We start from the raw sequence: 13,621 nt of genomic DNA on the forward strand, positions 1-13,621 counted from the left end.
CGATGCGGGGAAGATGGAGAGCGCCTTTAGCTTGGGCGGGCATTCTTGACATGACAACTTCCCACCATGCAAGCTCCTGTATCCGCCTCTTCGACATGGCTGCAGTGCCGCAGAGGACATTGAACTGGTTATACAGTGTGCTGACTCGGGTTTGTTCAGCTTTAAATTCTCCCATCGTAGAGAAGTACTAACTTATCCAGGATCACTATGATCCCAAGCAAACCTACCAAGATCCCAATCGCACTTACTACGATGTCGCCAATGTCCTCGCACAATACCCTTCACTCTCGCCGCGGACAGATGTGTACAGTAAGTTACTACATGCTACAGCGCAATTGACAGGTTCTTTTCTTTGACTGTGTTCAGCCTGGAACTGATGGTGCTAATGATGGTCGTTCATCCCACAGCATACGAAACCGGTTTCTCTGCCTTACTCCTCCACCTGACCGGCACAATACCGGTGTCATTTCGCGGCACCGTCTACAAATTTCCAATCGCAGTATGGATTCCGAACACTTATCCTCGCGAACCCCCAATGGTCTATGTAACTCCGACGCAGGACATGGCCGTTCGAGTAGGGCAGCATGTGACGCTGGAGGGAAGGGTGTATCACCATTATCTCGCACACTGGGCTGAGGCATGGGATGTTCGTTTGCCTGATACCTTCCATCAGATTTTTCGCCAGGTAAATGTGACTGACTTATGCTTTCGTATGCAGAGATCAAACCTCGTCGATTTCCTGATGATTCTTCGGGAGGTCTTTGCGAAGGAACCGCCGGTCAAGTACAAACAACCACAGGTACCGCAAGGACCTCAACAGGCAGGGCCTACGCAGACACCGCCCCCTTTGCCTCCTCTTCCCCCAGAGCTAAGTCTGTCGACGCATCGACCTTCGCCGACCCATCAAGCCGCTCCGCCACAGCCGACCGGGCAGGTGCCGCCGCCGCCCCCTCCTCCGAAGCCAGGGCAGGCCGTTGCTGCTGAACAACCGCGAGTACCACAAGCCGGGAGGTATAACTCCCCTCCACCTCTACCACCGTTACCGCCAAAGGAACAAGATCTTCGACGTCAATCGTTGCAATTCCAAGCGAACGCAGGTGGTCATATCCCGAACAGGTCTTTCCTGTATCATCCTGAAAGAAGTGGTGCACCTGGTGGAGGAACAGCGGGCTCGTATGGGTTGTCGCTACCACCACACCACAATGCAGTCCAGCCAGTTCCAGCGTATATGTCTGGACCAGGACATCAGCCAGGCGACGGTGTCCCGCCCAGAAGTCCCCCGCCAGCCAACCTACCACGAGGACCTCAGCAGCCGCCGTTCCCTGTGCAGCAAGCTCCTGCACAACCACCCTTGTACCAGCAGAATGGTACTCGCTACCAGCAGCCGCCACAGCTGGCCATGCAGCCTCAACCTCATGGCCAAGCGCCGCCGCCAATTCCCGCCCATCAGCCAACGCCGAAACCAAAGACGCAAACACCGGATCTCCTCACATCACCCTTCGAGCTTGAACTCCCCTCATTCACGCCCACAGGTCCCGCACCGCCGATCCCGCCAAACCCTGAAAAGGACGCTCTCCTGCACGCTGTGTCTAAGACCCTCATCGAAACTGTTCAAGCCAACGTCTCCCAGTCCGAATCCGCCGCTCAGTCTCTCCTCTCTCAGTCCCAGTCCCTTCAAGCCGCCATCGCCACCTTACAAGGCGAGATTTCCTCTCTCAATTCTTTCAATTCAACTCTGCAGTCCAACACCTCCATTCTCCAGCAATCCCTCCACCGTGCCGACGGCGTCATCGCAGCCGCGCAGGCACGAATCTCCTCGTCCACTGCTCAAGCCCATGCCTCAAACTCTGGCTCAGACGCGGCACCATCGGCTCTGCCACCCATCGATGAGGTCCTCGTCGCCCCTACCGTCGTTGGTAAGCAGCTTTATGACCTCGTGTCCGAAGAGCGAGGAATCCAGCAGGCTATTTACGCCCTGCAAGCTGCCTTGGTCAAAGGAGTCATTGGCGTTGACACATGGTCGCGACATACGCGCAGTTTGGCGCGTGAAGCGTTCTTGAAGCGGGCACTGATTCGAAAGATCGGCAAGGGAATGGGGCTTGAAGAGGCCTGATCGATGCCTTTACCTTCTTCCTATGTAGCCTTATAGAAATGGGCGGTGTTTGCTTCCAGAGAATGTTTCTGCACTTGTTATTAGAGCGGAGCAGTTGAGAATTGCAATGTTGATACCCGATATCTTGACAAGCTTATGATAAAACAGCCGTTTTTAAAGCAATGTATGATCGGCATTACTACTACACTACTGTTCAATGTCACTGCCTAGGTTGGCGGTCCACGGCTATCCTTTCACTTTAGAAAGGTCACCTCAAAGCAAATCCTGACCTCAATTCTTGTTTCTCCTGGGTCCTTATCAGGATGAGCCTCACCATCCTGGATATCACTACTAGCTAAGGGCGTACCGTCATTGTTCCCTTTAGCCCAATGGTGTCATCCTGAACCTCTACCCTGCTGGTAATCCAGCATATTTTAACCTCAAGTGTTAAGCTCGCACTATTCTTCTGCCGGTGTTCCATCACTTGGTGGTACTAATGAGGCTTTCCCAGCACTTGAAGGAGCCCCGATCCCTAATCTACTCCATGAACCCCTGCTCCAGCCAGATGTTCTCGGCAAGGCGCTGCAGATTGCCCTTGTCTAAGTCAACGTTGACTTCCCGCGGGATGTCTGGTTCCCGCAAGAACAGATCCTCAAATTCTATGATGAGGGGCTCGTTATCAAACAAGGTATCTTCATTGTGGCGCCATACCAATACCTTCTGTGCCATTGCGGCCTTTCCGTTGCTGACTTTCCATGGTGGTCATACGGGTATTGATTCTTACATAGAGCCGGGATAATCAGAATGATGTCGGTGACTATATTTACGAGTATTAGAATTGCCTCATGATGATGGCATTATCAATGCAGGCGAACTCATGTATCTCCTATTTCAGTATGCTACCTAGATAAACTATATGGATGGATGAGCCTTAGCTAAATCCCATGGTTGCCTGGGACCCACATTGTGTATAAGTATGAACTTAAACCTTGCTGCATCTTCTACCTATCTACTACCCAACCAAGATCTGGAGCTGGCTGTTCCAACATAGGTAACTATCGACCATCTTATGGCACTGTTCCAGAGTCCCTGACTCTGATAAATAGGTTTCATGGCAGAACAACAGCTCCATCCGGATGACGAGGGACTGGACAGGCCATTTCGTTTCATTAGTCACTGGCAAATACCTCGCTGTTCGCTATAACGACAACAGTTTCACTCTACACCGTGATTACCATGGCAATGGAAGCCTGTTTTATCTTTCGGATGACGAGATTCACATAATAAGAGACCGCACATATGTTGGCCAGCTTCACAGTCATCCCATCTACAAGGACAACGTGTTTCACATCTGTCGTGGGTCACAGTACATCTCGAGAGAGGGGCGGTGGACGGACAATATCAATGAAGCTCTTGATGTCCAAATCGACCCAGAAGACCCACACAGCACCGACAGCGCTGACCGCGCTCCTATCCTATCACTTTGCGAGCCTATCCTCAACCCCGCTCATCCTGTTTCCGCAGATGGAATCGACCTCTACCATCCCGGTAAGCAATTCGCTCTGTATCCCGTTACTAGCGACCGCCTTTGGAACGGTGACGCTAGTAACTTCAATGGCAAGCTTGTCTTCGGCGGCAATCCATACAGCGCCGGACTCCCGTTTCAGCTCTCGGTACATGAAGGTCGGACGCGAATCCGCGCAAATGACGGCATGTACCTCACTGTCGTCATGGAAGATGATCTTGTCCCGTACCTGAAAGGAGAATGCCAGCGGCATTCCAGGGTCAGTCCGTGCGCACATTGTTCAACATGGTACAGCCTTGGCTTTCGTCCTGAGCCTGATGATTGCCTTGCTCTGATTCCCCACGGTCTGCCTAGCATGTTTGTCTTGCATGACGGGGCTTTCTACTACAGCATGAATGTCCTTAAGGCAAGCTATGCCGAGACAAAGCGCGTCAAGCACATTGAGGAGGCATCGCTTTTTTCAATTTGTTGGTTAGTTGTGTCAGTGTGAAAGAACTCGGATGGATTCGGTGAAAAATTTAGCGGTCTCAGTATCAGCTGCCATCACAACGCAGACGTAGCTCATTTTCGTGAATCTCCTTGTCTCTCAACTTTCATTCTAAGATATCCTTGGTATTGACAGCCCAGTACTCGGATACTATTTTTCAGAAGCCCAATGGATCAGCGCTATGCACTGCTTCGAATTGTGGCTGGATATGGTCACGAAAAATGTTGAATAGGCCCTTGGGACTATCCAAGGCTTGGAAATACCAAAATTTCCAGCTCTCCAGCCTCTTCTCTTGATGTTTGTCTGGTATGCACAGACATTAAGTAGAGGGGGATATCGCCTCTCTTCCTCCTCAAAAATCTCTTTAAACTTGTCGTGTGCTTTGCTGAAAGCGTCAAGGCGTTCACCAAGGATATCATCTGCAGCATGACCTGTCCGTCAATACAGAAGCCGCTAAGTCTCAGCTGGGAGTGAGCAGGCCCACTCGAGATCGACAAGGTATTTGATATGCCATTGGCTGTCGACAAAGATGTTGCTTTGATGCAGGTTCGACCTGAATGACATACTAGCGTCTAGTATAGACCACGTAGAGCTAAGGCTCCTTCTTAGCTCATAGAAAAGTGAAAAGTCCAATGGAGAGACACCTAGGCGCGTAATAGAGTGCACGAATGGTGGCACAGAGCAGTAATTGTAATGATTCGGAGATTCTCGACGTATCCTATTTCGTGTATAGCATTTGCCATCTTAAAGGGCGCATAAGGGGTCTCCTATGGATCATGCGGCAATCAAAATGTACAGAGTATGCTCTAACAGCAGCAGACTACCTTAGTCCAGGAAGCAGGTACAGTTATTTATTGGTGTAAGACATGGTCAATCAGCTGCTGATGAGATTCTGGACTAAGCTTTCGCTAAGCCATTGCTTTCTCAGCTTGGCACTAGTTTTGTTACTTGTCTTCCAAGCCAGTCTTCGTTCATCTGTCAGTGGATGACAACCCCGGTCCATTAGAGTCTTGGCTATCTGAATGCAGATTTGTATCGTTTTATTACCGATGCTACGAAGTGAAAACACCCCAGAGCCTTTACCATGCTTAATCCCGGTGCTACAATGCCACAGTGCTCTGAGCCTAGGTGTGATCTATCTACTGCGCACCCTAAAACAGAGAGGCTGATGATATCATGATACCATCGTGCTAATACACATATTATTTGAGCAGAGCTACAATATGTATATAAATAACTACTAAACTACGTCCCTAACCCTGGCTGGACACCTAAGGACCCATGTAAGCTCTGGCATATTATCTATAGCATACTACAGGCGGAAGAGCCCCCCACACGCATACGTGGTATACTGTGTTAGGAATGAAGTTGCTTGCCTCTCGGGTATAATATCCTAGGTGATAATCAGCCACATCAGCCCAGGATTGTCTATGTCCTTCTGAATATAGGCTATCAGGATGGATGGAAAGGAGACTGGAGATTCGAATTCTGTAACTGCTACTACCCAGGGTCTGCCTAATTAAAGTAGTAATAACATCAGGGCTGGCAAATCAGCCACCTCCACCACCGTCCAGGCCGGTTTCCTCGTCCCATACGCCTTCATGCGCGTCTATCTTACAGACCTGGGCACGCACTGCCAAATGCTAGCATTGCATTATTGCTGACCATCACAGGGCACTCCTTCAGAGTGGTGGGCTCCAGTCTATGTGCAGCGACGATATCCTTCACGTCAAAGTCGAAGATTTCTAGAGAGCCGTCTCTTCACCTCGTGAATATACCCTTTAGCAGTAGAAATCCAACAAAGTGACTATGTCTACAGTAGAACTATACCACTACGAAAAGATGTAAGGTAATTCTTAGGGGGACGCTCTACATAACCTGCCAAGTTCGACCTCGACTCAAAGTTGCGCCAAATGAGCCTAGAAGGTATGCCATTTCCTACTGTGAGCAGCGAACTCTAGACCTTTGTGGGAGGATCTTAAGCATCCTGGCAGCCTACAAGTGTTCTCGTATCTATTTCCACGAGTTGCTGGTGGAGAAGTCACAATTATCTCCATAGATCATCTCAGGATGGCGAGAAACTTACAGTTCACGTTAGATATTTGTACATTAAGGGCTAATTTCCACTTTGATAGAATCATGTCTTCATCCTACTTGGTAGTAATAATGTGCAATATCCCCTATCCATACTTAGCTGCCTAGTGGCTGTTCAAATTGCATATGTCGTATGATGCAAACTCTGGAAATTGTATTCTCTAGCAATGACATCTTAAATCCATTCATTGATACGCGAAGCAAAAAGTATATCGCAGTTTTTCACCGCACAGTCAAACTCTCTTTGAATCTGGCTCTCGTTGAACTTGGTTCCAGACTCTCATCTCCTCAATGACGATGCCACGTAAGGAGGTATTCTCATGCCCGTACCAGTGTCGTTGGTAACGCTCGTTAAGCTCTCCGATAGTGTAGTAATGCAAATTGAGACCTTGGTAGGAATAATCTGCTTATTAGATAGGATCATCATGATACTACCGACCACTTTCTGACTTCTGAGTCACTCCATCAATACCGCGTCATTCTCGAACTATGAGTCCATAACCATATAAGACTTACATTCCCATCTTTTCCTTTGCTTTCTACCAACAAGTCCCAAAAGGTCCATCAATGGAGACCCATGTACCTGTTGCATACTGTGTGGGATAGCGTGTGCCTTATACTTGGGAGAAATTAGAAAAGCGCATAGAGAATCCGCCCTGAAATCCAGTGTCATGAGGGGCATGGGTGGCACGAAAATTCAACAGAGGAAGAGTTTCATTGTGCCAGCAGCCCAGGTCGAAAACTTGGATCTGGAAACAGACCTTCCTGATGTGGCCCGTTCCGAGATGGAACAAGGATTTTGCATATGACCAATTGCTTTAAGACCGACTGGAATAGAGACAAGGGTGCGCGTATTAAATATGTCATGCAACCACACTGCTGGCTGCTAGTTGATCGGTTTCAGGGACACGGCGTTGTGAAGCAGGACCTGCGCGCACTCATACAGGCCATCGAGATATATTGGAGAGCCTGCTGACCAAACACTTCGGACACCGGACTTTATCCACCATACTGACGGCTATCCATGCTATGACGATGCAGCGCCCAAAATCAAGCAGTACTGTCCCAGATTTGAGGCAGACTTTAACCACATACCCATCTCCGAGAGTTCACTTATAATCCGTGGCATCCAAGCATTGGTTGCAATGGCTACTCAAGAGCACAAGAAAACCCTTGGCCACGCCGTGAAGCTGCATTCTATCGTTGCTGATATTCATGTCGATATCATAACGATGATCGTTGATACGATCTACCAGAGCCGTCCACCTTGTCGTGAGAGAATCCAAGATACTTAGAGTCCTTCCAACAGAGACTACCTGACTCATACTAGCAGAGGCAATACAACCCTAACCTTGTATTCGAGGCGCTGGACGTAATTTTGAAAGCAGGGACTCAAATTGATTGGGCATACTCCTGCCTGGGGTTGCATGAGCTATTGTTGCAAGATGACTGGTACTGCAGTAGTGAATTATATCTCCGAGGCCAGATCTTGAGTCTCATTTAAGGTATTAAAGGGAGCCTTTCAAAGTACAACCTATGTATAGAAAGTGTTCTTCAACCTTTCCCATGGTCGGATGATTAGCTTCGCGAAGGGTTTCATTCTTTAGTCTCTCATTCAGTCTTCACTCAAATGGAGCTGAAGTCTCACTAGGCCCTCTGCCAGGCTGGCAACAGAATTCTTAGGTGCTATAGAGAGGTAAACTTCCAATTTATAGTCTAGGCCAGATTGCTATCAAAACCACCTGGAATGGTTGACATCGGTAATATCACGCAACAAAATCTGACAGGGATCGATATGCGATCCATGCTGATGTCAAAGAAGCATAGCGGTTCATAGATACAGAGAAGTGAATGTAATAAATACGTCTTGGCCAAAGAAAAAAAGACCCTCAAAATGATCCAAACGCCCTTCTCCGCCAGAGTCGGCAGATTCATCGTTATGAAAGCGCTCATTTCACCTCATTCGCGTCTGAGAAAGGACTCTCGACTCGTGGAGGTGGTACTCGGCTGCTTCTGTTTGACCTGGATCCGTCATTCGTATCCAGAAAGGCCGACGATCGCGCCTCACTCTGAGAGGCATTTTGGTCCCTGAAGGGGCTTTGATCCACTACGGGAGAATCTTCAATCACTGTTGGGGTGTGAGAGGATCTGGCAGGTGGCGTCTGCCCGGCGCTATCTTTGTGGTGGGATGTCTCGTCGTCGTTCTCATCGTCGGACGAGCTGGCATCAAAGGTGGAGGTCGTAGTATCGAGTTTAGCCTTTGCTGTGCTGGTGGAATGTGCGCCGCTCGTGCTAGACGAGCTTGACTCAGTCTGCTCCTCGATGGCTTGACTAGTCGGTTGGTTTGTGGTCTTTTTGGCGCTGGTGGCCTTCACCATGACAGGTTTAGCGGTGACGGTCCGCGCGACAATCGAGCTCTTGGTGTTGGGGTCAGTAATTGCCGCCTTCGCAAGCTGTGCTTTGGTAATGGTGGGAACAGCTGGCGTTTCCGGTGCAGATGCAGGCTGGCTTCCGTTGTGGATGCTAACAACAGCAGCCCGAGTACGCACGACCTGCTGGGCAGGCATGGGGCTGACGATGGCGTTGCTGCGGTATATCGTGGTGGCAACGCTGCTGCGCAAGCTGGGAGAAAAGCTGCGGTGAGCTTGCGAGACATCAGACCAGGCCGAGTCGCGCAAGTCACCTGGCATGAAAAAGTGCTGATCCGGTGAGGCGCCAGGAAGAGGCGGTACCGGCGGCACCAGTGATCCCGGGGTCTCTGGCGGTGATCGGTTGGTGACACCAGGGATATAAGCTATCTGAATGACGTTTGATGCGCGAGTCAAGACTGTGGAGGCAATCGAGTTGGTCGATTTTCGAGACTGACGGGTGTCTCCGAATGCGCTTCTCTTTTCCGCAGCGTCACTATTTTGATGATTGAATTCACTCCGCTTCTTGCGAACAAAGAACCACCAGATCAAAAACGTGACAATGGCAACGAAGGCCACTCCTCCAATAACTCCTCCTGCAATAGCCCCCACATTGCTACCGCCTCCATCTGACGAGTGACTGGAGCTGCTGGCGGAAGTGGACATCTGAACACATTTGGTAGTGGCGCATTGGCTACATGATTGACTGATCATCGTACATGTATACCCCTCATCGCAGACGGGACATGAGGGTGCTGTTGAATCGCATGAGACGCATGTTTGGAAGTCGCGAGAGTACAAGGCTAACATCATTCGCGTCAGTTAACTATCATAGAGGTATCGACGGCAAAAGGCTCATACCACGCGGGAAGAAGGGATGATCAATGGAGTGAGACATGATGAAGAGATCAAAGATGGCGAGTGGAAAGATAGCAGTGCAGGTTTCTGTCGTGACAAGAATGGATGATGCCGTCGACTGGCTCTACGGCAAAGATACGACGAATCGAGAAAGGGAAAAGAGTGGCAGGCCGGTCAACGGCGTAAAGAATGTGTAGATATAATCCAAAAGAACGTGTAAGGCTCGAGAAGACGTCAAATCGAAAGCGTTATGGTTGGGTCATAAGTATTTAGCGACGGCGGTTAAGGATTGATCCCGACGGTGTAGTGTTGACGGCAATCATAGCCTCTGGGGCATCTTGAATTTTGAGTAAACAGAGGGCAAAGTCGATTTTTTCATCCAGAACCGGGATTGCCAGACGCTTTCTTTAAATGTATCGATCGGTGAGCAGCACCAAGTTCTTCTGGTTGGTTGGCGTTGGAAAGCACGCGCTGCGACCGGGGATGGAAGTAGGGAGCTTGCGAAAACAAACAGATGGACAATCGAGAAGACAAGGGTATCTGGAGTGGGATAGAATCAGAGTAGAATAATATGTAAAGGAAGAATAAAAGATCAAATCAGACTGAGAAAAGTAATGGAGGTGATAGTAAAGAGCGGCAAGAGAATGGAAGAAGGATGATGATTGACCTGGAGGGAGAAGGTGGAGAGAAGGTCGTGGTGGTAGCACTATTGTTACTAAGAGGGCTTCGGGAGGAGGATCTTATTCCCACCACAGCCGATATTAACGCCACGGCTTGTTCTTGATCATGAATCTCTGCCAGTCTCAACAGCTGGTAAGTTTCAGAAAGGAGTCAGAGATGCACCCAATTTTGACTCCCCTTATCGAGGCAAGCTCTGCTCGATATATATAGAGTACGCTTCTACGTTGACATTCTAGGCTCTATGCAGGTAATCTGGTTGATCAAGTACGATGGAAAAGACGCATGGCGGGGATCTAGATATTGTCTTGAGGACGAGACCCAGGCCAACAGCATTACCATTGCAGCCACTCTGCAAGGATTGACTTTCCTTGTCTCTTATGCTCTCCTAACCGTGACACTCAAAAATTGCCACCTAGATACGGAGTAGAGCCAAACAAATAGAGTGCATACACCAACACATCAACATAGCCCTTACTTGGAAAATCTCATACCGGCCTCTTGAACAACCAGCCATATGGCTCTCATCTGGAGATATCCCACCAGAACCTGCCTGCCTGTACAGCCGGCTGTGCCCCCTTCGTGGTTGGGGCGTGGCACAACTGCCCCTGGTCTGGACCATCTCACGTTCTTCTGCCGGGAAATTACACTTGATGACCTGGTCCAATCACATTGCACTGTGGCGTCCAGTTCGTCCTCAGGCACGGCACGAAGAGGAGTCAATTTCAGGTACACCAACTCCGTCGCTACCAGCCTTCAATCTGATTTCATTATTTGCCATGGCCCAGCTCACCGTTTCACAACCCTTTCCTGGGTCAACCTCATTAGTATTCAAACATCACCCTCGTAGGGCTGTGCAGTGTGTGCTTCTCTTGATTGCTGTGATACGGAAGTTCAAAAGGTTATTCTCCAGGTAGTACTGCTGAGTTTTGCCAAGCTTGCGTCATCCTGATCCATTCAGAACGATGTGATGGCCGCTCTTATCGAGATGCTACCATGAGAGACTGGCCTGTCTATGACTTCCATGACAGACTTAAAATGCAATGAATGATGTATGTCAGGGATATGTCAAGCAGTAATCCGCACACAGTAGGTTAGTTGTCTAATCAGTCTCCCATGGCACTTCAGGGAGGCTGTTCCATATCCTGCGAGCTCGATCCAGTGAAGAACTAATAGACACCCTTCATTATGCGCATTCCTTTCTCTTGCGATGAACTTGCATAGGCTGCCAACTGGCCATTGTAGGGGAAGTGAGTGTCAAATGTTAATAATCACGTTACCCAATAGATTAACTCGGGCTTGATCTGCGTGGGTGCTTAGCCATTATATATCTTCAAACTAAATGGTGCTACTACACCACGAGTTTACAACCAAACACTACTATTCCACTGTACTTACCATGGCAATGAGAAGGTTCAAGACAAACCATCAAGCAGTCAAATAACGCAAATTGAAATTGTGGTGATATCTCTCCTGCTCAGAGTGTCTTACAAATCTGTGAATAAATGGCGAGGAACAGCGGCAACCAGAAGCCTTATGGCGTGCAAGAGTGACCAAGTGTAGTTTAAAACTCGAGGCAGTATGTGCATACATAAGAGGTTCTATATTTGAAGTCTCGAAGGTAGTCCCTCAGGCTACTCATAGAGTGACAAATTATGTGGCCGTTGATAAACTATTACTGGTTGCTACTTGCTACATACCAGGAACATTCGCCACAATACCCAAGAAAGTCTAACGGTCTGGAGATTATACAATTTCGTGATAATCTTCCTCTGATACTTGGAATACTCTCGCGATACTATCTGGCGAGTGTTAAGCCTGCTCAAACACTGACCGGTTGACACATTCAAGTAACGGATGCGTTTCGCAATGTTTGAACAGGCTGTACAGTCGCGGTAGGTATGAGAGATCCACATTGAATATCGTCCGATTCAAGAGTAGCCCAGAGTATGCTCCATGGATATGATCTGTTCATGGGACTCGAACAGGATTCCTCTCTGACATGGCAGGTCAAAATAAGCTTTGAATGGCAGAACTTGATGACAGAGTCAACAGCATGGAGCAAGATGCTCAGGAGATCATGTTCTTGCTTGTTGATTTAATCACATTTGGTAGGTTCTTTCACAAAACCGTAAACAAGCTGCAAGACGAAAGCCAAGTCTGCTGATTCAGTCAGAAGTCATGACATGCATAAGTCATACTTGCAGTGTAGGCGACAGGGGCCATAGAAGCTCACTGCAGGGTTGAACATCGGAGAAATGGTCCTGAGGTTCTGGTTCGGAATTTTCCGTCTCCAAGATGATCAACTGAGTTGATCGTCTGAAGTTCAGGCCCTGTGGTGGATGTCTCTCACACTCCTTTGTATGGATGACTCCATCGAGGCTGTGGCTGGGACTTCTGACTTTGACCTGCTTTCTGCATTTAAGTTTCTTTCAACCCCTCCACTGAAAGCATATTTTTCAAGAGCAACAGCAAATGAAGTTGACAGACTTAGAAGGCTTGCATGGTGTGTATAGAGGAAAAATAGGTGACTAGAGTTTGTTGTCATGTTCTAAAGATAGGCACGGAGCAGTTATGAAAAGTGGCGGTTCACGAGACTAAGACTGATTAAGCTAGCCAAGTGTGGCAATGATAATCATCCAGCCAATTCAACTGGGCTAAACAGTCTTTTTACGGAGTGGCATTATGACAACAGAATAATACAATGCCAATACAATATCAACAGCAAGGAGATCCAGCATCAGGAGGGACTCCTATTCCCTAATAGTGCTGTATCATTTTAATTTGAAGAAGACCAGTCTTGGTGGCCGATCTCTTTGATTGAATTTTAATCTTGAAACCATGGCTAACCTTCAAACATGACACATGCAGCAAATGAACGAATAAGTACTGTCCCTTGTCTTGAAGATGACCCTCCAATTAAAGTGTGAATAGGCACCGATCTCAAGCTAGTACCAACCCCTAAGCTCTGCTGTGGTTGTTTGACCAACAGCTGATGGACACACAGGAATGATTGCACTCCACTGTATCCACAAGGTTATATTTGGCTGGGCCCGTTAGCCTTTTCGAGAAGCTGTGGATGGCCCCCGCCCCCTGAAACTTCAGATGTAGAGGTATTATAGCTGTATTGTAATTGTATATTTACTGTAATATATTACGGAAATTATATTACGGAAATTTTTTTGGCCTCTTTGCATGTTACCTACAATTCCAAATGTTATGTACATAGAGTGTAGTGGCGTCTGATGAATATGGAAGCAAGTTACTTGTTGAAGCACATATGAGCTAGAAAGAAACTAGAATCTCTCCCGAATGTCACTTGGCTCGTCGAGGACAGTATTAAGCCCATTGCTGGGTAAATCAACATTCTTTTGGATGTAGTCTCTCCCCCTCTCAGTCATGCTGGCGAGGGGTGTAGAATGCTGGGATACCAGATATTTTAAGCAGCCACACTTGGCCATAAAGATAGCTAATTAAGT

The 13,621-nt window shown here is 48.2% G+C and overlaps 4 protein-coding genes across 4 annotated transcripts; 2 read left to right on the forward strand and 2 right to left on the reverse strand.

Moving 5' to 3' along the window:
* Nucleotides 1–13: 13 nt before the first annotated feature.
* Nucleotides 14–2,113, forward strand: AFUA_3G14380 (uncharacterized protein; the record flags this gene model as incomplete). Its single annotated transcript, XM_077804484.1, has 4 exons — nucleotides 14–149; nucleotides 201–309; nucleotides 408–646; nucleotides 719–2,113. Exons 1-4 carry the CDS (start codon nucleotides 51–53, stop codon nucleotides 2,111–2,113), a joined length of 1,842 nt encoding a protein of 613 aa, XP_077660632.1. The 5' UTR covers nucleotides 14–50.
* A 516-nt stretch (nucleotides 2,114–2,629) lies between these two features.
* Nucleotides 2,630–2,821, reverse strand: AFUA_3G14390 (uncharacterized protein; the record flags this gene model as incomplete). Its single annotated transcript, XM_749094.1, has 1 exon — nucleotides 2,630–2,821. The coding sequence occupies one exon, from the start codon at nucleotides 2,819–2,821 to the stop codon at nucleotides 2,630–2,632; it is 192 nt and encodes a 63-aa protein (XP_754187.1).
* A 221-nt stretch (nucleotides 2,822–3,042) lies between these two features.
* AFUA_3G14400 (uncharacterized protein) lies at nucleotides 3,043–4,984 on the forward strand. Its single transcript, XM_749093.2, has 2 exons — nucleotides 3,043–3,143; nucleotides 3,211–4,984. The coding sequence occupies exon 2, from the start codon at nucleotides 3,229–3,231 to the stop codon at nucleotides 4,105–4,107; it is 879 nt and encodes a 292-aa protein (XP_754186.1). The 5' UTR covers nucleotides 3,043–3,143; nucleotides 3,211–3,228; the 3' UTR covers nucleotides 4,108–4,984.
* A 1,343-nt stretch (nucleotides 4,985–6,327) lies between these two features.
* Nucleotides 6,328–12,858, reverse strand: AFUA_3G14410 (uncharacterized protein). Its single transcript, XM_749092.2, has 5 exons — nucleotides 12,379–12,858; nucleotides 11,541–12,302; nucleotides 9,468–11,446; nucleotides 6,715–9,409; nucleotides 6,328–6,650 (listed from the first exon to the last, which is right to left on the reverse strand). The coding sequence occupies exons 3-4, from the start codon at nucleotides 9,502–9,504 to the stop codon at nucleotides 8,148–8,150; spliced, it is 1,299 nt and encodes a 432-aa protein (XP_754185.1). The 5' UTR covers nucleotides 9,505–11,446; nucleotides 11,541–12,302; nucleotides 12,379–12,858; the 3' UTR covers nucleotides 6,328–6,650; nucleotides 6,715–8,147.
* Nucleotides 12,859–13,621: the final 763 nt, after the last annotated feature.

The sequence above is a fragment of the Aspergillus fumigatus genome, chromosome 3 (assembly GCF_000002655.1).
Source record: "Aspergillus fumigatus Af293 chromosome 3, whole genome shotgun sequence".
Lineage (NCBI taxonomy): Eukaryota > Fungi > Ascomycota > Eurotiomycetes > Eurotiales > Aspergillaceae > Aspergillus > Aspergillus fumigatus.